A 21,407-nucleotide genomic window follows, 5' to 3' on the forward strand; every position below is an offset into this window, starting at 1 on the left:
CGCCATTCTCCCCCATCCTGGGGCCTGGCCCCGCCCCCCCACCTTCTGGGCTCTCGCCCCGCCCCCATCACCCCCTCCTGGGGTCTGGCCCCTTTCCTGCCTTGGCCCCCTCCATCCCCTGCCCAGGGGACAAGGCACCTGGGCTCCCCGCGCCCCCACTCTGGCAGGCGCAGGAGGGGCAGTGGGGTGCCAGGGTGCAAGCCCCGCACGAGCTGGGGCAAGCCCCGCTAGCCCAGCCTGCCGCGGGGGTGCCCCCGGCCCGGGCGCTGCAGAGCGCTCCTTGCCCCAGGAATTGGGGAGGCCTGGGCTGGGCTTCCTGCCTGGGCAGGGGCTGGCGCTCACCTGTAGCTGGGGTGTGTGTGTCCCCCCCACATGCAACATGGCAGGCGTGGGTTGGGGACCAGCGTCCACGTGCCATCAGGTTGTCAGCCCGGCGGGCAGGGGGTCTGCACCGCGACGTCTGTCCCCTTCGGTGGAGCAGGGCCTGTCACCCCAGGGCAGGGCTGGTGTCCGTCCAGCCCCACGGAGACTAACGTTGCCTTTGACGTGTTGCTCGGCAGCGTCGCCCGCGGGCAGCGAGCATTGGGCTTTGGTCTGGAGGCTTGGCCTGTCTCTCGCGCCATCCTTCCTGCAGGCTGGTGGCATTTATTAGCTGCCTGAGAGGCGCAGGGCTGGGCCTCGGAGGCCCCGAGATCTTTTTCTGGTTCTGCTGTGGCCAAGTCATGTCACTTAGTAAAGCCTCAGTTTTCCCACCTGTAAAATGGAGGCAAGGAGGGAGGGTATCTATTGTTACCTGCTTTGAAGAGAGCAGCAGTGAGAGGGCAAAGTATTTCTCAGCCAGTTAATTACTTGCTGAAATCCAGAGCAGCTCCTTGCTTCTCTGAAGCAGATTGGAAAGGAAGATCTGGATGTCCTGAGCGGAGAGGTGTCGTGTCCTCTCTAAGATAATGCTCTTTCCACCCTGTTAAGTGCTGATGCACTTTACCTATCAGCAGCAATGTAATCTTGTTCTCCATGCTAGGTTTATTCCACGGCTGAAGAGAAATGATGTATCGTCTCTTCCTGCGCTTGGGGTCACGTGGGAAACTTATTTCTGTCTCCGTTTCTTTCCATCAGATCTTTGATCCTCCGGAGGAGCTGGAGAGGAAAGTGCGTGAGCTGGCCGACCTGATCAGGAGCTCTTCCAACGTGGTGTTTCACACCGGGGCTGGGATCAGCACAGCCGCAGGGATCCCCGACTTCAGGTGAAGGAAGAGAGATCCTGTGTTGTTGAAGCAGAGTGGGATTATGGGTAACGTGGCATGCTGAGCGTTAGCTTTCTTCTCCTGGTTGCTATGCGGCTATAAAAATTGATTTATATTTCTGTACTTCGGTTTCACCACCTATAAAATCTCTGTAGTGCACAGGCAAGAATTCATGTGGGTGATATCTTGTATTGGAGAAACTGCGTGGTTGGTGTAGGCTTTGGGGTCGCAGTATTCTTGCTTGGGTCTCTGGGAGAGAAGCAGGCACAGGCATTTTGCAAAAGTTTAGAAAATGCCTTAAGATTTGCGGAGGAACGGGGCTGTGAGGAGGTGGGGGTGTGATGGAAGGTGCCTGGAGTGATAACACTGATGGTGTTTGCTAATGAAAAGTGATTTAATCCTGGCAGCATCGCCAGTCCTGGCTTAGTGACTCAGTGGGTTAAGTGCTGTAGGGAAGATGTCCTGTTTCCTTATTAATTATAGCTGTTGTTTTTCGGATATTTTTTTCAAAACGCTTCTCTGTGGCTGTGGGATGTCGGGATGTGAAAAGGTTGCTTTCCTTCTATGAGCTCTTAGCTGTAGTTTGGTCTCGGGTTTGCTACTTCATGGCCCAAATGGGCTGTGATCGTGCATTGAAATCCATGGGACATTTCTCTGGTGCCGGTTCTGCGGTAGTAAAACCGTATCCCAGCGTTCACCACCCAGTACAGTTGTTTGGTGTGTGCTGGGTAGCGGGGGAGCCCAGAGAGACTCTGTGAAACTAGGTAGTTACATTTGAGGCTGTCTCCTAATACTGAGCAGCTTCTCTATCCCTGGGCTGGTCTGTTCTTTTAAACAGCAGGTGACACCATGCCTTTGGAGACTGGCCTGGGAAGCCTGTGAACAGGGGTTGGGTCTGTGGTGCCCACTGGGGCGATTTCTTGGGGGATTAAGCCTGGTATTTTACCATAGTTGAGTTTCCCATTGTGGCTGCTCCCTGCTGGTTCCCTTTGCTGCTGAGGGCTGTGGCTACAGCCAGACCCATGCATCTCATCCCTCCAGAGAGGGGATTGCGTGTATAAACTGATGCCGTGCAGTTTCTTCTAGATACACCCACTCCCTGGTGATGCGGTGGTACCCAGAACCTCCCTGCCGGGTGGTTCCCCTGGCCCGCAGGGCTCTGCTCTGACAGCAATGATCCATGCTCAGCTATGAAGGACACTGAAGTTGCCCAAGGGTGTATCACAGCCCAGGCAAGAGCAGGTGTTGCCTTGGTGTGAAAGCACCCAGGAGAGGGGATGTTTTAAGGGGATGTAATTAAAAGCAATGGGATGAAAATGAAGAAAAAACAGTGTGGGCAGGGCATAAGGAAGGTCTTGGTCACAGAGGCTCAGTGTATGGGCTGGCATATCAGGGAAAGAAGTGGATGCACCATTTCTGTGTTCTGCAAAGCATGGGAAAAACTTCCTTGTGATGTTATCCAGCCTGCAGCGGGATCATCTGGGTCCCACCAGTCTTATCCTGTGTCAAAGCTGCCACGTGGCGCGCTGCTCCCTAGGCAAGGGCCTGTGCTGCTGTCCAGGCTGAACCCAGAGATTGCTTAAGCCAGGTCCTAGGAGGTAAACTTTACAGTGGCTTCCTCTAGCTTGCTCCACTGCTCCTGGCAGCCTGTTTCCCAAACCGCAAGCAAGGCAGCTATGGCTTTGCAGTGCTGTGGGGGGCTAATTAACTCAGGGGCAAGCTAATCAGCACAGTCACCACGGTGCTAATTAGCCTGCCTGTGGTTTCTCAGGCAGTCCGCAGGGGTCAGTGGTCTGGGCTTGAGGATGGTTGGGTGCAGTGCATGTTACCTGGCGGTACCTGTGGGAGCGTCGCTTACATGCCAAGGGCAGAACTGGGTCAGAAGGGACGGGCAGGAGGAACACGGGCTTCTGGAGACACCCCTGGCTTTGTTGCTCCTGTTACTCTCATCTGTCTCCATGGCAGGCAGGATGCGCTGACTTCACGGGACCAAGTGAGCCCTGTGCAGACCCTGCCTCAGGTTACCCTGCCCATAGACCCCCCTCCTGCCTCATTAGCAGCACCCAACTCTTGCTGCTGATGTGTTCTTGCCCCACTCCTGCTCATGAAACCTAATGACCCCCCTGCCCCATGGCCTGCAGGAGCTCTTGACTGGCAGTTCGGGGCCAGTTGGACCAGGTGGAAGCTGCTTGCCTACTGGTGCCTTGAGCACTGGCTTTGATTCAGGTCCTTGCTCTTGCCCTGCTCTTTCTCATCCTGCTCAGTATGAAATTGTAGCCTGCAGTTGCATTAAAAGAAGCGTCAAGATCGCTGCTGAAGCCCCACCTCTATCCTCAATACATCAAGACTAGACAGACCCTGGCAGCAGGTCCCGTTACTTAGCAGCGCTACCCCTTAGCGCAGACTGGCTTGGCATCCGCAGACTGCTGCCTAGCCCCTGCTCTTTCCTTGACCTCTCTCCCTTCTTCTCCGCCACAGGGGGCCCAATGGCGTCTGGACCATGGAGGAAAAGGGGTTGTCCCCCAAGTTCGACACCACCTTTGAGAATGCCAAGCCCTCCAAGACACACATGGCACTGCTGGAGCTGCAGAGAGCTGGCATCCTGAAGTTCCTGGTCAGCCAGAACGTGGACGGGCTGCATGTCCGCTCTGGATTCCCACGGTACAGCATCGCCCCCTCCATGCCTGGCAGGGCCCGTGGGCCTGTGACAAGCCCGTTGGCTCCTCATATTGGTGCATCTCTGCGGGCCTGTGCATGGAGGTGCATGTGCAAACCTAGCAGAGCAGGTATCAATGCTTCCCAGCTCCCTTGAGAGGCAAACAAATGCCTGGGGTATGAATCCCTGCAGTGTTAGGGGCAGCGGGGCCTGACCCTGTCTGTGCTGAGCCTCTGTCTGTCCCTCTGCTGCAGGAGGTGCATGTGGCAGGAAAGCAACAGTGATGCATTTCAGGGACTAGAAGTGAACTGCATGGACTTTAAAGAGGTGGAGAAGGGGGTGGGAAAAGCTTGTGGGGGAGGATACAACACAGGCCGTGTAACACTCTGTCTTGGTGATTCCATGGGGCAGATGAGACTGCCTTCTCCCAGTGCTGCTGTTCTTAAATGAAGCCCTTTTTTAAAGTGCCAGTGACCTGCATAGGATGCCCATGGATTTGATCGAGCCCCTATCAGAGTAAAGGGCAGCGCTAAGTTCTGTAGGGCAACTGGTATCGATGGCTATTGGAAGCCTCGTGCATTGCGGGGTCTCGGAGGTTGAGGCTTTGGGCAGGCTGCGTTCGTCTTTCCACTCCTCCTGCAGGCCAGCGGGAAGGATGGTCCTGGCCAGCTGGTTCTGCCCCTTGGGTCTCTGGGGGGTCAGCCTCCCGAGTGAAATTGGGGGTATGTTTCCCTTGTCTCAAGCATCTCTCAGCTTAGGCAGCTCGGGTGCTGTGTGTGGCACTGCCCGGGGCAGAGTGCGTGGGGGGCACACATGGCCTCAGAGGGGTCGAACATTTGCTAGCTGAAGGCTGCACCTTACTAACATGCTCGAGATGCGCTCGCTCACTCCTGGCACCAAGACCCCGTCTGCGCGAGGCCAGGTCCTGGCGCACACAGCCCTGAGGTGGAGCGTGACACAAGGGGTTATGCCATCACCAGGGCCTGCTCAGCTGTTGGAGAAGAGAATGATAAGGAGACCCCCTCCAGCCTGCATATGCTGCTGTTTAGACAGCAGCTGGCGTCCCAGGGCCAGCCTTCCATACAACGTGGGTGTGAATAATGGTCTTTGCTGACTGCCAGCAAAGATGTTGCATGTAGCCTGCTGGGGACACCAGTCTTACCCTTTCCTCACCTTGTTCAGGCACAGCTGCTCATTCAACCCCGCTAGAGGGGAGGTTAGTTAACTTGGGTTTCCTGAAGGAAAATAGCTAAATGCAATGCCAGCCCTGCCTGTTCAGTGACAAAGCTTTGCCTGGCATCCAAACTGGCTCTGAATTAAGCTCCTGCTTCTATGTACATCTGCAAACCCCGCTTAGAAGGGGCAAGAGACAAAGATCGCCCTGTGTTTAAGGTTCATGTTTAACTTACCAGAACTGTGGATCATTCGATGTGGTTACTTCTCCGCTGTGTCCTGGTTCTAATAAGGGAACAGGGTACAGAGCTGCTCCCCCAGCCCGTAGCTACCCCCTGAAGGAGCTGAGTCCCCGCACGTGCAGAGGTGGAGTCTGAAATGTGTTTAATAGTGTGACAAGAGATTTAAAACCGTCTCCAGAGGATCCAGCCTTTCTGTTAGCTCCACCTGGGAGTAGCGGCTTTTTTTTTCCAAGGGAAGCATCAATGTATTACAGAAATACCCGAGAGCAGAACGGTTGCAGCCCTCAAGGCAGAGGGTTTATTTGCTTTGCGAGCCTGCGTGTTTGGAATAAATTATGCTCTCCTCTGCCAGCTTGATCCAAGTAGGAGAATGACAGGAAAGGAGCTGGGAGAAGGGGCTGAAGAAAGGCCATAGAAATGGCTGACATGGTGTTGTCCAAGCAGCCAGCCTTGCTAGGCTGTCTGCGCTTCCTGGAACCTTATGGGGAAGCCAAATGCTGTATTTAAGGCTTACCCACCCAAGAAAATGCTCCTAAACAACCTCTCTCTGCAGACACTGTAAATCCACATTGAGTGCCTGTGTGCAGTTCAGTCTGGTTTGCTTTGGAACTGATTTAAGCAAAGCCCCCAAAGGAGCTAGTTATCAGAGGAAGGGCTGCAGCTGATATGTGGTGCTCACTCTCCCTGGATGACAGGAAAGGGAATGTGCTGATTTGTGAGCCCCTGTCGGCTTGGCTTGCTAGCATCCAGAATCTGGACGTGGCTTTGGAGGGTGTGTTCCTACACGAGGTCAGCCAGCATGACTTATTTCTCAGCCTCTAGTGATGAGCTCCATCAGTGGTGGCGTCTTGTTCTCACTGCAGCCAAAGTGAAAGCTCCTGATGTCTACTGCAAGTGAGTGACTAATATTTGTTAAAGACCAAATATCAGGGGGAGCTCAAAAGTATGTGGAGTTCAAGGATGCTTTAGATAATGAGTGAGTTAATAGACCGGAGCTGGGAAAAAGCCTCACTTTATTCACAAGCTGTATTTATGCTTTCCGGAGTTGTTAAGCAGAAACATTTACCCTCGGTTTGGAGTGCAGATAATCTGGTTCTTTTTCCTCGAGTGTCGTTGAGTGAAATTTTGCAGGTTGGAGTAGCCAAGCAGGATGTTGAGCGCAACCCTGTGAATGTGTGGCCTCGGTATTATCACCACTTAGCCCAGGAAGTGATTTAAATCCCAGTGGTCGGCTTCCAATAGCCCAAAGTTCATTTCATTCGAGAGCAATCACTGTTCATCACTAACACCCCCCAAAATGGCAAAGATCAAACAGTGCTGATGCCCTGAAAACACTTGACAAGCCAATAGTTGCTCTTGCCAAGAAAGCTGCAACCTTCCTTCATTTCAGTATCACCACATTGCAAAACCCAAGTGGTTTGAAGAAGCAATTTGTCCAGGATAATTTTGTGTCAGGCAGGCAGAAGCAGCAGACTTGGCTGTTACAAACTGTGAGCAAAGACGCTAGAAAAATGGCAGGAAGAGCTAAAAGGATGAACATCATTACCGCAAGGTGGCTGGTCCCCGCATTAGAAATGACTTGAGGGTCACTCTCAGCATTCAGGTGTTCCTGCTAGCTTGTGTCTTCGAAGCACCCCAATCACTAGAAGAATATTGCTTCTAACTCACTGTAGATGCCATTTGAGCATCCAGAAGAAAATGCAACAGAGGTCTGTGCCACTTGTTCAGATGGTGAAAATGAAAGGGAAAAAGGCCAAACGCTCTTGGGCACAGTCACCCTGGCATGCAGCTGTGGAGGGTGTTCTCTGAACCTTGCAAAGGCCGCGCGCCGCCCCCCCCCCGGTTCGGCAACACTTAAGGCCAGCTGAGATCCATGTGACTTAACCACACACTGACATGCTTTGACCCAAGGCCTTGAAGTGTGCGTGTTGTTGAAATTCAATTATTCTTCAGCAGTCCCAATCACTCTGCTGGCTGGTTTGAAGAAGTTCGGCGAATGCCTTTGTCATTGATGGTGGCACGTACAGGAAGAACGTGCCTTTACATTCCCTTCGTTCCACCGTAAGCACGGTGAAATTTGTGCAGAGTACGCGGGAAGCTTTGATCTAAACAAATCACCTGCGCTTTCCACAACAAAGGGCTCTGCAGACAGGCGCCGCCAATCTCACAGCTGCAAGGAAAGTGGTTTCTGAGGTGCTCACAGATCAGATAGATGCTACAGCTGCTGGTGAAGGTCTGTCTTGATTTAATTAACAAGAAAGAGCTGGAACCACAGGAGGACAGGATCCAAAAAATGTCTGCAGATGCTATAGGCCGATTTCATTACTGACCCTAAATAAAAATCAAAAGTTTGGGGTCAGAACGGGTGGGGAAGAACGATCACAGAATGCAGTGGAATTTGAAATTCCCGTTCTTTTAACAGGTACAGCCAGAGAGCCGGTTGTGTCCCCCTTCTCTGGGCTGGACTGTTGTGCCACAGGTTAGCCTCTAAGTCAGCAATTCTCAATCAGGGTGCTGCAGCACCCTGGGGTGCCTGGAGATCCTTTCAGCGGTACGACGGAGTGCTATGCAGTATTAGCACTGTTAGGTTTGCAAACATGTTTCACATGATAAACCAAGAGCTTTCAAATAGAAACCCATAGTTGTGGATTTTCTGAGTTCTTTGCAACAGAAAAACTGCTCTCTTATTTTTCGGTAGGCACAAAGCGAAAACTAGGAGCTGATATATTCTGGGGGGGGGGCGACACCTCAAATCTATCCAGCGGGGCTTTGAGTATACAAGGGTTGAGAACCACTGTTCAAAAGGATGGGGATAAAGCTGTGCTTGACAGGGCAGCTGAATTCTGGCAGTTGCCTCTATATAAAGACGTGCTCTCAGTATTGATCCGTTGTCTTTCTGAGTTGCGGTGGGCAAGGCGCTGACAAGGTGAGCGAGTTGAGAATTGTCTTCTGTGTGCACAAGGGCCTGTACCAAAGACTGAGAGTGTGTTGAGAGCCAGACTAATGCCAGGGAGTGATCTGGGTCTAGTTTTACCTGGGGCAAAGCACATCCCCTCTCCCTGCCCTGCCTCCCTTTTCAGTCTCTCTCTTGTCTGTTCAGGTGGTAAGAGCTCTTGCTGGGTGCATACGTAGGGCACAGGGTGTCCGTGGCTTTGGGCCCTCTCCTGTTTGCATCCCAGTAGCACCTGGAAGGGGAAACTCCTTGTGTCTTATCCCAGAGTTGCAAACTGTTCATGTGAAAAATGACTGGGGTGAGGCCGGTTCTACAGCGCCCAGCACAGCGGGATCCCAGAGGCGGGAGGGGTTGCAGCAAACCCCACACAAGAAAATATAGCAGCTCACCTGTGGGGTGGCCTCATTGCAAAGAGCCACACGCGAGATGCTCTCACCCCTGCCAGCACGGCCCGGTCCCCCGCAGCCGTCACAGCAGCTAGGAACTATTCCAGCCTCAGCGACAGGCTGCTTGGGCATCTCGTGTCCATGACAACTGCATGCAAGAGCCTGCCATGTCACCGAGGGGCGCCGCGGCCTCCCGGGCACGTGTTAATCTGTCGTGTCTCCTCCGCAGGGACAAGCTGTCCGAGCTGCACGGGAACATGTTTGTGGAGGAATGTGTGAAATGCGGCAAGTATGTCAGCCCCGCTGCTCCAATGCACACTTTCCCCATAGTAGGCTGGCGACACGGGCAAGTCTGACTGCCATGCTAATAGGCAGCTCAGCTCCAGAGCACATCTCTGGGGCAGGAGGGTTTCGCAGGGGATTGGATTGTGCCATCACAGTCCTAGAGCAGCAGTAGGCATACACTTCCCATCAGCACGTGGGCATCCGGCAGCCAAGGCCGTGAGGCTGCTTATGAGCAGATATGTCCTGCACAATCCTAAAAGAACACTTCCCCCTTGGTGCTGCATGGGAGATCAGCTGTGTGCGCCCTTCTGGAGGATCCCCATGGCTCCTGGGCCTGTTAATCAGGTTGTGGCCATCACGATTAGGCTGAAATACCTCCGGTGGTACCCTGTTGCAGGGCCTTGGACTTGCATGCTCAGGGCTTAGTAAAAGGGTCGTTCATTGAGGTTTGGGCTTCCAGAGCCTTAGTTGAAATTTTGAAGTTGTTGCTCAGACTTGGGGAGGGGGGTGGCCACAGGGAGACCCCAGGTTTAAAGACAAAGACCTAAGTCCACAAAGGTATCGAGGTGCCTCATAACTTGGAATCTGGCCCTGCTCTCCAATACGACTCCATTTGCTCCAGACATCATGCCAGGGGTGTGTTTAGCCAAAGAGGTGCATCTTTGCCTTCTCCCAGCTGCAAAAGGGCAGGATCACCCGTTGGTTTCTGCCCTTTGTAGCTTCCTCTGGCTCCCCCATTTCCATGGGCTGAGAGCCGATGGGTGCATTCATCCACCTGTCCCCTCTCTGCCATCAGCAGGCAGGCGTGAGGACTTGTCTCGCCTTGGAGCCTGACTCGCGTCCTCTCTCGTTGCATGTGAAGGCAGTACGTGCGGGACACCGTGGTGGGGAGCATGGGCCTCAAGTCGACAGGCAGGCTGTGCAACGTCACTAAAGCGCGTGGTCTCCGTGCCTGCAGGTACGTGCTGCATCGCGGGAATGCGATATTCCCTCCCCACCCCCTGCAGGGTCTCCTTGGAGGTGGGCATCTTTGGCTGGTGCCCCCTGGCTGCAGCCTGAGCATCTCTGTGGGTCCCCTTGGTACACGACTGACTTCTGTGCCCTTGAAATCCCCCATGTCATGGTAAGTCTGAGGTGGGGCTCAGTACTGAAGTGCACTGTCCTGTGCTGTTCTCTTTCCAGGGGCAAGCTCATAGACACTATTCTGGACTGGGAGGATTCGCTACCTGGCCGGGACCTCAGCCTGGCCGATGAAGCCTGCAGGTAGTGGTGCTCAGAGTGGAGGGCTGGCCCCTGTACTCCTCTCCCCCGGCCCCTCTGCCACATTCAACATCTCGGACACTGCTCCTAGGTCCCGGCATGAAAGGAACTGTTCAGATACTTGGACTCTGACCTGCCAGTCCCCTGTGACATCACCTTTGCTCTAGGATTTTACCCAGTCACCCGGGCTGCAGCTGGGCAGCAGGAGGATGTGCTGGAAGCTTGTGACACTGCACTGCAAAGAGTCCAAGGGAAATTAAATGCACTGAGAGTTCCCCCTATGGAGATTCCCTTTCCCTCTTGCCAGGGAGGTGGTAGCTAATCCTTAACCAGCAAACTGCCAGTCATGGGGGAAACATTTTTGGCTCCTGAGTGAGGCAGGGGTTGTAGGTAGGATACCTCTGACTGCACCTTTTCTTCCCCGGGCAAGAGGGATCGTTTCCTAGGTCACATTCCCTGCTGTTAATACAACCTCTTGGAAGTACTTTATAGGTTAATGAGCTAGGCCAAATATATAGGTCCCTTTCAAGTTTACAGGAGATAAGGATGGGTAAAATAAGGTAAGATAAGGATGGGAGGAAATGAAAGGGCATTTTCCCACCTGTGGGCAGCTGTTCACAGAGCTGTCTCCAAAGACTAGTGTTTTACTGTACGGTGGTAGCACCAGGAGCCACAATCTCACACTGGGATGTTGTCGGGCTCAGTGCTGTACGGACTCAGAAGAAAAAAATCAGCCCTTGTCCCACAGAACAAGTCAGCTCTGATCAGAGCTTGCTTAGGGCCTTTGAATGCTGGGTTTTGTGTGTTGTCTTGGGTTATGGTTTCATCACTTGTGGCCAATTAATTGGGGCTGTGAGGTTGACTCGTACACTAAGGGAGATAGGTCTATCATAGGTCTTGGAGATGGGGACTTCTCACAGACGCTGGCTCTGCTCTGCATTAAAGGCTCTACCGGCTGTCTTGACGTTCTTCCCTCAGGAAAGCAGACCTGTCGATCACTCTGGGAACCTCTCTCCAGATCAAACCCAGTGGCAATCTCCCCCTGATCACGAAAAAGAGAGGTGGGAAGCTGGTGATTGTCAATCTCCAAGCAACCAAACACGTGAGTGAGAAGACTTTTGGTTGGCACCTTGCATGCAGGGTCTCTCAGATGTAGGTTGACAGCAGCAGCAGCCATCATTCTTGTGTCCGCATGATTTAATCCTGCAAAAGTGGGTCAGGCCGTCTGCTGCTGGCGCCAGCTAGAAGAGGTGGGCCCACATCAGCGAGGGCTCTGGCTGTGTTCCCATTGCCAGAGACCACAGATCTGGACCTAAAAATAAATATCTAGAGCGGAGAAGTAAGTCCCTGTGTATCTTCTGGTGGATCAAATCCCAGCTGATACAGAGGATTCCTGGGCAGAAAATCCTCGCTGGGAGCAGTGCAGGACATCGAGGGGTTTGTTTGTGCTCAGCTCTGTGTCGTGGGCACTGAGCACTGACACCCTCCCCATGAAGTGAGGGGTGGGAACGATCCCCCAGGACAGGATTTCTGCCTTGTCGTAGTCTGGATGGACATGTCACGTGATCCCTGCCCTTCACACTGCTCCCATTCACTGTGGTACCAGGCAGGGAGGCTCCAGGGCCAGGCCAGGCTGTAGGCAGGCCAGTAGATCTGACTCAGTACATCACCGTTCTTCTGAGTACTGGACGGCGGTAGCAAGGGCCAGGTTCAGTTTAAGGGTGTGATACAAATTCTCTATCTTGGCTCAAGCCCCCACCCCAAAACCTGCAAGCTTGCAAGCTACCAGGGTATCTTCCCCACTGTAGCAGGGTTTATTAAGGGGGGAATAATGGTCCAAACAAACCATCTCAGGGGGAACTTGGACAGCTAGTAGCCTGCCCCAGCTGACTGTCAACAGCTCATTGAAGCCGCTACAGCCAGAGTCCTCTCCTAGTCCCAGACAAGGTGCGTTTGGTAGGTCACGGGGCCAGGGTTGTTTCTACCCTAAGCTTTCCCCTCGCTGCCATGGGGGGGTGCCGTGTTGTGCATAGTGGGGAAGGGGAGAGCGCGGTTTAGCTCCTGACCTCTGTGCTCTGCCTCTTGGCCCCAGGACAGACAAGCCGACCTGCGCATCCATGGCTATGTGGATGAAGTCATGATGAAGCTGATGAAGCACCTGGGTCTGGAGATCCCTGAGTGGAGAGGGCCAGTGGTAGTGGAGAGGGCAGAGCTGGTGAAGCCCGAAGAGCCCCTCAAGCCCGACCCTGATGCTCTTTGTCCAGCCAAAGCTGAGTCCCCTTCCCACCACAACGGCATCATGGAGGGGGCCAGCGGGACCTGCCCTGGCCTGGGGCTCGTGCCCAAGTCTCGCTGTGACAGTGTGAAACAGGAATGTCCCAGCCCTGTAGCAGCCAAGAGGAGGAAAGCAGAGTCACTGCTCACCTGACACAGACTCTCCTGACTTGTCCCAGCCCGTGCCACTTTTCCTACCAGCTTTTTTTTATACACTTAAAAATATTGTCCCTTTTTATAAGTATTAAACCACCTTGAAATGTGTGTGTGGGCAGCTGCTTCTGCTGCCTGCAGGGGGAACCACTGTCCCACGGGTTTAGGGAGCAGGGTGTGCTACTGCTGCATCGTCCTGCCCAGCTGACTCCCGGGCCCCCCCAGTCCATCAAAGGGCTGTGGTAGGCCCAGTGTTGGCTGGCGGACTGAGAGTCAGGAAGGAGGGGAGCTAGACTCTTTGCTGTGGGAGGGGCAGCAGAAGACCAAGTCCCCAGGAAAACCAAGGGGGTCAGGGCAGTGGGATCCAGTCCAGTGATGGGTCCCAGCAGCTGGAACTGGGGCGGTTTCCCCCAACCCTATGTTATCTGATGTGAAGTGTGACTGTCCAGAGATGCTAGAGCTGTGTGATGTACTGGTCTGGAGCCTTCAACACCCCCTGCCCCCCTCAGATGCTCACATACCCTCCACATGCACACGCACTGCACACAGGCATGTGTGACTCAGGAGCTGGGAGGCTCCAGGAGCTGTATCTCTTGTCACATCCATAGGGAAATGCCTGGGAAGGGTGTGTAGAATACGGGAAGGGGTGGAAGGGCTCGTCTCTGCGTGGGAGCACAGTCAGCTGGAGGGAGGCTGGGACGTCAAAGCGCTGCTCTGGTCAGGAATAGCAGCTCACTTTGGGATAAGAGCATCTGCACACGGTGTCATCAGGGCTTGCCGTTCCCAGTGTGGGGGAGGCCAAAGGTCCTCGGCTCTGGGGTGCGGTGCCTCTGTCTCTTGCCTTCCTTGGCGAATCGCTGCTTTTGAACGCGCAGCCCTGAGCAAGGTGCCAACGGTTCCCTGCAGTCGCCAGTGGAGCCCAGCTCCTTTCCACCATGTCCCTTCTTCCTCCCTCTCCCCCGCAGACCCCCCTCCCTGTGCAGTCGCTCCTCCAACTCCTGTTCCATCCTTCAGGGTTCCTGCAGGGTGTTACAATCTGGTGGCCGTGCTAGATACCCCCTACTCCAGGCTGTAGTGCAGGCCACAGTGAAGGCTTTTGTTGGCACATTTGTTCATTCAGAGAGATGCTGCAGCCTCATGGGCAGTAGGCTCTTGTTGGCACATGCTGCTGCTGCCTGCCAGGGCTCTCCCAACCCCCACTCTATTGTACTGAGCCAATTTTTAAAGCAATTGCCTGGCCCCGTGAAGACCCTGCCTCGTGACTGCAGCTGAATCTGCCTTTGCAGCACGCGAGAGCTCTCATGTCTGGAGCTTGAGCCCGTGGGGCAACACACAACGAGTCCAGCCCCCTCCCTGGCCTCCTGAGATCCATGGTCCCACGTACCTCGGTGTTTGTGTGCTCCGTGCTGGCCTGGGGGGGGTTCTCTGAACCCACGGGCACCAGGACACCATAAGCACAGAGCCAGGGGGAGAGAGGCAGGTGCCTTTGCTGTGATAATCGCATGCAAAGATTGCCCTTTCAAAGGCAGCTTGGGCTCTGCTAGGGCAGGCAGCTGGTCAGTGCAGCTGGCTGATAAGAGACCCGCAGAGATCCACCTGCTATGGGCCTCTGCCTCCTTGCAGCTGCCTGAAACAGGGTGGGCTGCAGGAAGGGCAGGCACCAGGCGGAGGGGACATGGGCTTTCCGTTCCTGCCTGCATTGCAGACCCTCTTGAGGCACTGGAGGAATCAGGGCCGAGGTGCCAGGGACCTTGCCAGGAGGGGCAGCTGAGGGGAGAATACTCTGGACCAAGCGGGCCACGTGTCCGTGGTGCCAGGCCAGCTGGTGCAGGATCTGGGACTCCAGTAAGGAGGCTGTTGAAACCCTTTTCTGCCCATGCTATGGTCAGAGCAGGTGCCCGCTGCTCTCAGAGCCCAGCTCGCTCCGGAGAGAACGAGGAGCCCTGACGGCCCCGGTGCAGAGGCAGGAACTCAGCACCAAGCCCCAGCAGAGGGAGGATGGGTAGTACCAGGTGCTGCTTAGCAGAGAGCCTGTCTCTGCTCATCCCGAGACCGGAGGCTTGGAGAATGGGTGCCGTTTGCCTCACTGAGAGGGAGGAATTGGATCGCAGTCCACAAGTGCCCGGGTCCTGCCGGGGGGAAGGCTGTTGATGTTCCCCATGTCTGCTGGGGATAGGACAGAAAGCAGCCGACTTGCACTGCACACTGCAGCAGTGGGGAGCCAGGCTGGTCTCAGCAGATTTGCCAGCATGGGGGTGGGGTGGGGGGAGGCTGGGACCCCATCGTGGGGGCGCGTGAGGAGCAGGCGGGCTTGGGAGGAGCAGCATTGGGAGCAGTGGCCTCTACGGTTGCATTTCTTGCCAGTCTCCATGCTTCCCTCCAGCAGCCCCGTGTCAAAGCAGAGCCATGTGGGGCACTGACGGCGTCTGTCAAACCCAGATTGCCAGAGCCCCAATGAGATCGCTGTCACCCCTGGGGCTGCCTGTCACTTTGCAGCAGACTCACCACCCCTCCTTTCCCCCACACTGGGATGCCGTCCCGCAAGCACAGCTGACCAGAGCCACCGCCAGCCCGGGGGCTGCAATCTATGGGCCGAGTTTGCCAGTTCTCAAGGGGCTGGTGTCACCTGCCGCTGAAGGCAGCAAGACACAGGCCTCCGATCTGGTGCAGGGCTTGGCTTATCAGTGCACCTGCTGCAAAGGGAGTCCCAATCTGGGATAATCCCATGAGAGCCCAAGCCCCAACAGCCGGGCCTGGTGTCTGCAGTATCCTAGAGAAATGAGGGACTTGGCTGGCCTGGCCTGCACCCAGGCTGGAGCAGGTGCTGGGAGCTGGGGCAGGAAGCGGGGCTGGCGATTGGCTCAGGCCTTCGCCCATGCCTTTCGTTCTTGCCCCTGCCCCTGCCTCCTGCCAGCTGGGCAGGCGAGCTGCTCCCCACCGTGGATGCCCTGATTCTCTGCAGAGCAGCTGCGTGACTTGCCCAGGGGCACACAGGAGTCAGTGGCAGAGCAGTGAGTGCCCATTGGGGATTGGCCCCTGCCTTGCATGGAGCATGGCAGCCTGGGCATTGCAGCTGAGTCATCCTGATGCCAGGGGCTGTAGGCTGGGAGGATGGGCCACCAGCTAGCCAACTCTGCCAATGCCATGGCCCCTCTCTCCATGTCTGCAGAGAGGAGCTGGTGTGAGCTGCTAGGTGAGCTGGGGCTGGCATCAGAGGCTTCTGGCTTCTACCCGCAGCTGGCCTGACTGTGGGTGAGCTGCTCTTTGTGCTAATGACCGTGTCCTAGTTGAGATCAGGGCTTGTGGGGACTTGGATGCTGCTATCAGACTCCAGGGCCAACCCGGAGGGGCTATGTGAGGTATTTGGGGGTGAGGCATCTAGCAGAGCCTAGGGAACAAGCTTGGATCCCAGGTCCAAGTCATCCTGCCTGCTCTGGATGCTGCTGTTTGCACAAGTGGCATGGTGTGGCAGGGGGCAGCAGGGGCTTGGGCTGGGCTCCGCACCCAGGAGAGCTCCAGGCCTGATCTACTGTGTGACCCCTGTTTTACTCCCTGGGAGCAGAGCCGTGTGGGGTGGATGACCCTGCCTCACCCTTCTCCCCACCCCAGCCCTGGAGCCTGGCAAAGCCTGCTCTGCTTTCCTGGTGTTGCCCCTGCTGGCAAGAGGGGGTGCCAAGGCTTCCCCACCCGGTTGGCGATGGGGCACAGTGGCAGCGCGCTGTGGAAGGGGAGTTGGACAGGGCCTTTCAGCCAGGTGGGCCGGGCTGGTATTTTCCCAGCGGCAGCAAGCAGCACTGGGACTGTCGATAAGCCTGGCAGCAAGACTCGATACCGATCAGCCCCGCTGGCAGGCTGGGTCGTGGCCAGGGACAGCCCTTTGTCTCCCTCGGCTAAAGCACGATGGGGCGATAGGGAAAGTTCACAGCGCGGCGTGGGCGGTGCAGACGGCAGCTCATCCATACTGAGACCCAGCTGACATTTGGGTCTCGCCCTGATCTGGAGGTGTTGTCTCTCTGATCTGCACCCGGCAAACCAGAGCTAATGCTAATTCTGGGGACCTGGCTTCTCCAGCCCAGCCCCAAAGGTGCCAGGATAAGGCCCTGCTCCTTATGTGTACCCAGGCAGAGGGACCGGGCTGGCTTGAGTTAGCTGCTCCATGTCCAGCCCAAAGGGAGCCCAGGCTGAGTCCAGATGCTGATCTGAGGGAGATGCCAGCTGCTGCTGGACCTCAGCCAGAGCCAGGGGCGCTGAGATCACCAGGTGCTCTGGCTGGACCCGCACAGGCCTGGCTGGAGGCTGCCAGCCCCGGGGCAGCCAGCACCTGAGCACCCCCCCATGAAACCCCCCATCCACAGGGCCCCGCTGCTGGAGCCGACCAGAGCTTTGTCTCCTCTTTTCTTTCCCAAACCAGCTGGGACTGATGTGATCCCAGGGCTCCAGCAGCTGGAGCTTTCTGCACGCAGCCTAGGCTCCACCAGCCACCCCCACGTTCTCCATTCGCGCCCCCCTTGCCCGTCCCAACTCGATCTAGGCTGTCAGTGATCTTTCCTTTGGCAAGTGGAGCTACTGGGACCTGGGCCCTGCTGTGGGACACGCTCGCAATAAAAGGCAGTCCCTGGGCCAGCTGTCCTGGTGTTTATTGTGGGAGCTGTTCCCCATGAGATGGATGCCCCAGCGGGCCGGGCGCTGCACGTACAGAGAGCAAGATGCTGCCCTGCCCCGGAGAGCTCACACTCCAAAGAGACGAGACAGGTGGAAGCGAGATGGGAGCACGGCGATGGAGAGGGGATTTGCTGAAGGTCGGCAGCAGAGGCAGAAAAGAAACCCAGCAGGTGTCCGGGGCTCCCCCGGGCTGTCTAAGGGCAGGCCTGCACTGCTGGAAGCTGGCCCCGCCGCTCACTCTGGCCTCATGTATGCTAAGGAGGCAGCAAAGCCACTTGCATGCCACCCTGAGTGAGTGCCATTGAGTATGCCCATGGCAAAGCCCAGGTGCCGGGCTGGGCATGTGCTCAAGGCCAGCCCGGCATCCCTTCCAGAAGCTGGCAAGCATGGAGGAGAAGCAAGTGGGCAGCATGTACCGGGGGTAGATAGACCGTCAGGAGCTGCATGGAGTCTCACAGGTGCAGCCCAGGGGCTGAGGCAGCTCCTTCTCCAGGGGCAGAGCTGGGGACACCAGGCTCGGCTGGCGGGGGGGCTTGGCCAGTGCGCCGGCTGAAGGAGGGGGTTACCTTGTGCAAGAGTCCCTTGAGCGCCTCCTGGAACTCCCTCCTCACCAGGCAGTAGAGGACGGGATTGAGGCAGCTGTTGGCATGAGCCAGGCACACGGTGACGGGGAAGACATAGGCCTGGGCGGCATAGAAGGCCTCGGTGAAGGGCACCAGGTTGAACTTGATGAAGATGCCCCAGGCCGTCAGCGCCTGATTGGGGAGCCAGCAGAGGAAGAAGGTGAGCACCACGACAGTGACCAACTTGGTGACCCGGGACCTCCTGCGGGGGTGGCTGCGGCTCGTCTTCATCCGGCTCAGAAAGCGGAGGAGGAGGATGTAGGAGGCCAAGATGATGGCCAGAGGGATGACAAAGCCCAGCAAGACCTTCTGGGTCTGGTACAAGCCCAACAAGACCTGGGGGTCGATGTCCTCCAGCTCCGGGAACTTGACTAGGCAGAGCTCGTCCCCGGAGACCGCATGGGTGGTGGAAAAGACGGCATGTGGCAGGGTAGCAATGGCTGTAGAGACCCAGATGACAGCGCTGGCCAGCTTGGCGTGGCACCGGGAGGCAGAGCCTTCCTTGGCCTTGAGGGAGGACACGACAGAGCAGTAGCGGGCCACACTCATGGCGGTGAGGAAGAAGACGCTGGCGTACATGTTCATAGCGGACACCGAGGACACCAGCTTGCACATGAGCTTGCCAAAGGGCCAGCTGAAGTCCAGGGCCATGTCCACAGCCCAGAAGGGCAAGGTGAGGACAAACTGGAAGTCAGTGGCTGCCAAGTTGAGCACGAAGAACATCATGCTGGACATCTTCCCCCGGCGCCTTGAGCCCAACAAGAAGAGCACCAGCGCGTTGCCCACCACACCCAGGGCACAGATGATAGAGTAGATCACAGCTATGGCAATGCGAGCGGCCTTGGTGCTGTCGGGGGGCAGGAAGGAGCTCAGGTCCCCCAGGCTGTGATTGGAGATGTTTCTGCTGCCGACGGCGTGGAGTTTCTCCTCCATCCTGCAACAGTCCTGCACGGACACGCTTGTGCCGGGCTTCTGCTCACCTTCCCTGCAGGAGCCGCAGCATGCTGAGCACGACCCCGGCCGGTGGGGCTCAGCCAGAGCGTGCCAGGGCCCCTCTCCACCTGCGCTGTGCCAGCCTCGGCTTTGAGCTGCTTCCAATAAGTTTCTGATCCATTCTGTCAGCACCGCTGGGTTTTCATCTGGCTGCACGTAGCCCCCTCCCTGCCATGCCTGGCAACAGCACCGGAGCAGCTCTGCTGCGGTCTGATCCTGGGGAACGCTTTCTTCCTTTCCTCTCCCATGTGCTCCCTCCCTCCCTTTGCAGGGAAGCAGGAGGGGAGATGGCAGCAGGGGAGAAGGCAGCTGTAGCGTGGTGCTGGTTCAGAGCAGGACCTGCGCTGAAGTTGTGTCCCTGCAGCTTCCAGACCCCGCAGCTGAGAGCAGCATCACGTTGCGCTCAGCACTGAATGGAACAGCAGCCCTCTCCCCACGCAGGACCAGCCCGGGGGAGCTCTCCTGCCAGGCGCCTCTGCTTCCCTTCTGATCCTTTGCCTCCCTTCATGGTGATCTTTTTGGGGACCTTGAATGCATTTAACTTCAGAGCTCCCCAGGGAGGTAGGGAAGTGCTATGACCCCTATTGTAAGGTCCTAGATATGAGTGACTAAGGTCTGGGTACGTAGGTTTGTAGGTGCCAGAGTGCTATGCAGGTGCCTAAGTCCCCTGGACTGCAGTGGAAGTTGAGACCTGCATGCCTCTGGTGCTCTGGGCCCCATGGCCTTGCTCCGGGTCACACGGGACATCTGGGTGGATTCTGGGTGGGATGAGGACAGAGGAAGCAAGAGGGGCAGGTTCTCGGTAAGGGTCCCCTGGACAGTGCAGCCTTCCACTGGGCACATGGCTGGTGCCCACAGCCCTGCCTCTGTTGTCATCTCTGTCTGACAGTAGGGCCTGGGAGTCCTCATCCTCTACCGGGACCTCACTGCGCTCGGAGCTGTACGCACATGCACAGCCCAGAGGCCCTGCCCCCTGGTTCTTACAGCAGCCATAAAAGGCTCAGGTCCACAGAGCTTCCACCCTAGAAATCAGCCTGCGTCTTCCCCAGACCAGCCAAGACCACGAGCATTTGGCCAAGAGAGGTTGAACTCCGGCAGCCTGGCGCTGGGTGTCCCGACGTCCAGCCCTTCCGGAAGTCCAGCTGTCTGAACGGACATGCTGTTAAGAGTCAGAATTAAATAGAGCAAACTCACCAGGGGCAGGGGTTTCAACCCAAACTGATCCTTTAAGCCAACTCCGTTGCCAGCAGCAAGATCCTCTGGGCCAGCACCCACTGCTCTCTGGACACTTTAAATCTTCCACCTGGCATATCACAAACCCACGTTCGCTCTCCTCTTGGGCTAGCATCACCTGCTGCCCTCCGCTCTCAAGTGTCCCGCTGCTTGCTACGTGCTGTCAGCTCCACCGCTCCCAGAGAGATGCTTCCCCAACGCAGTCCCCAGGTGTGGAACATGCAAGGCCGGATCCTGAGGTCAAGGGCCAGATCCAGAGGCCAGAGGCACAGCTGATGCACAGCACCTTGTTAGGCTCAGGCCCAGGGCGGGGGGAGGACGGGGTTGGGCTGGGAGTTCCCAGCTGGCGGCAGGTGCATGGCTGGCTGCCTGTTGCGTTCAGTCTAGCCGCCGTCACCATTTAATTTGGTACATCAATAAGCACCCTCTTGCCCCCCTTCCAGCTGTGTCGTGGCTCTAAGCAGAGGTGACACCCGCCGGAGAGTCTGTTTGCACGGACAGAGCGGGCACCGGGAGGCTCTCCCGAGGCGAGCTGAGCAGCCAGCAGAGAGAACCGGTGGAAATTCAGCGCACGTCTGGACCTGAGCAAGGGAGACGCTCTGTTGGTGGCAGTGGGCGGCAGAGCCCTGCCTGCCTCTCCCACCTCCGCCACTACCTTCCCCGCTGCCCTTGGGCACATTGCTCCCTCTCCCGCTGCCTTGCTCTCTCTGCTCGCTCTTTGTGTCATGACAGACATACCCCCAGCCATGGCTGGGTTTGGAGCCGAGATGCTTGTACGTGCAGCACAAGCCACCCCCACGCTGGATAGATTCCCCTGTAGGAGATGCTGGTGATTAACCATGTGGATCCCTCCAATCAAGGGACACAAGTCAAACCATGTCATGTAAGTGCCATGGGGTGAAATCTGCCCCGTGAGGGGTCCAGTGAGAGCTGGGCACAGCTTAACCCCCCTGGAGCCATCAGAGAAAGATGTGCACAGGATGGCAGGGACACAGCGAGGACCAGCTCTCTGCAAGGGCTGAGTTGGAGCCCTCGGTGTCTGCTCCCTGAGCCAGGCTCTCCACCGCCCTGAAAGGAAGGAGCCCGTCTCATGAGCAAAGCACCGAGCTGACCCCAGCCCACTGGCATTTTGCAGCCCCGGTGCTCTGGTGGTTTATGTTGGCAGGCCGGTCAGGGAGCAGAGATGGCTTCAGGTGTCTCTAATCCCTTTCTGGTGCCAAGCAAATTTCCAGGTGGACTCATTTGCATGCAATTGCAATCACAGGGCCTG

General features: G+C 56.6%; 2 protein-coding genes across 2 annotated transcripts; one reads left to right on the top strand and one right to left on the bottom strand.

Annotated features, from left to right (window-relative positions):
* Positions 1 to 1,120: 1,120 nt before the first annotated feature.
* Positions 1,121 to 13,146, top strand: SIRT6 (sirtuin 6). Its single transcript, XM_025196550.1, has 7 exons — positions 1,121 to 1,244; positions 3,723 to 3,905; positions 8,884 to 8,943; positions 9,802 to 9,897; positions 10,122 to 10,202; positions 11,178 to 11,301; positions 12,292 to 13,146. Exons 2-7 carry the CDS (start codon positions 3,745 to 3,747, stop codon positions 12,625 to 12,627), a joined length of 858 nt encoding a protein of 285 aa, XP_025052335.1. The 5' UTR covers positions 1,121 to 1,244; positions 3,723 to 3,744; the 3' UTR covers positions 12,628 to 13,146.
* Positions 13,147 to 17,740: 4,594 nt separating this feature from the next.
* Positions 17,741 to 18,844, bottom strand: LOC102375035 (relaxin-3 receptor 1-like). The gene has a single exon (XM_025196575.1). It carries the CDS (start codon positions 18,842 to 18,844, stop codon positions 17,741 to 17,743), a length of 1,104 nt encoding a protein of 367 aa, XP_025052360.1.
* Positions 18,845 to 21,407: the final 2,563 nt, after the last annotated feature.

This window comes from Alligator sinensis, unplaced genomic scaffold, assembly GCF_000455745.1.
Source record: "Alligator sinensis unplaced genomic scaffold, ASM45574v1 scaffold1295_1, whole genome shotgun sequence".
Taxonomy (NCBI): Eukaryota; Metazoa; Chordata; order Crocodylia; family Alligatoridae; genus Alligator; species Alligator sinensis.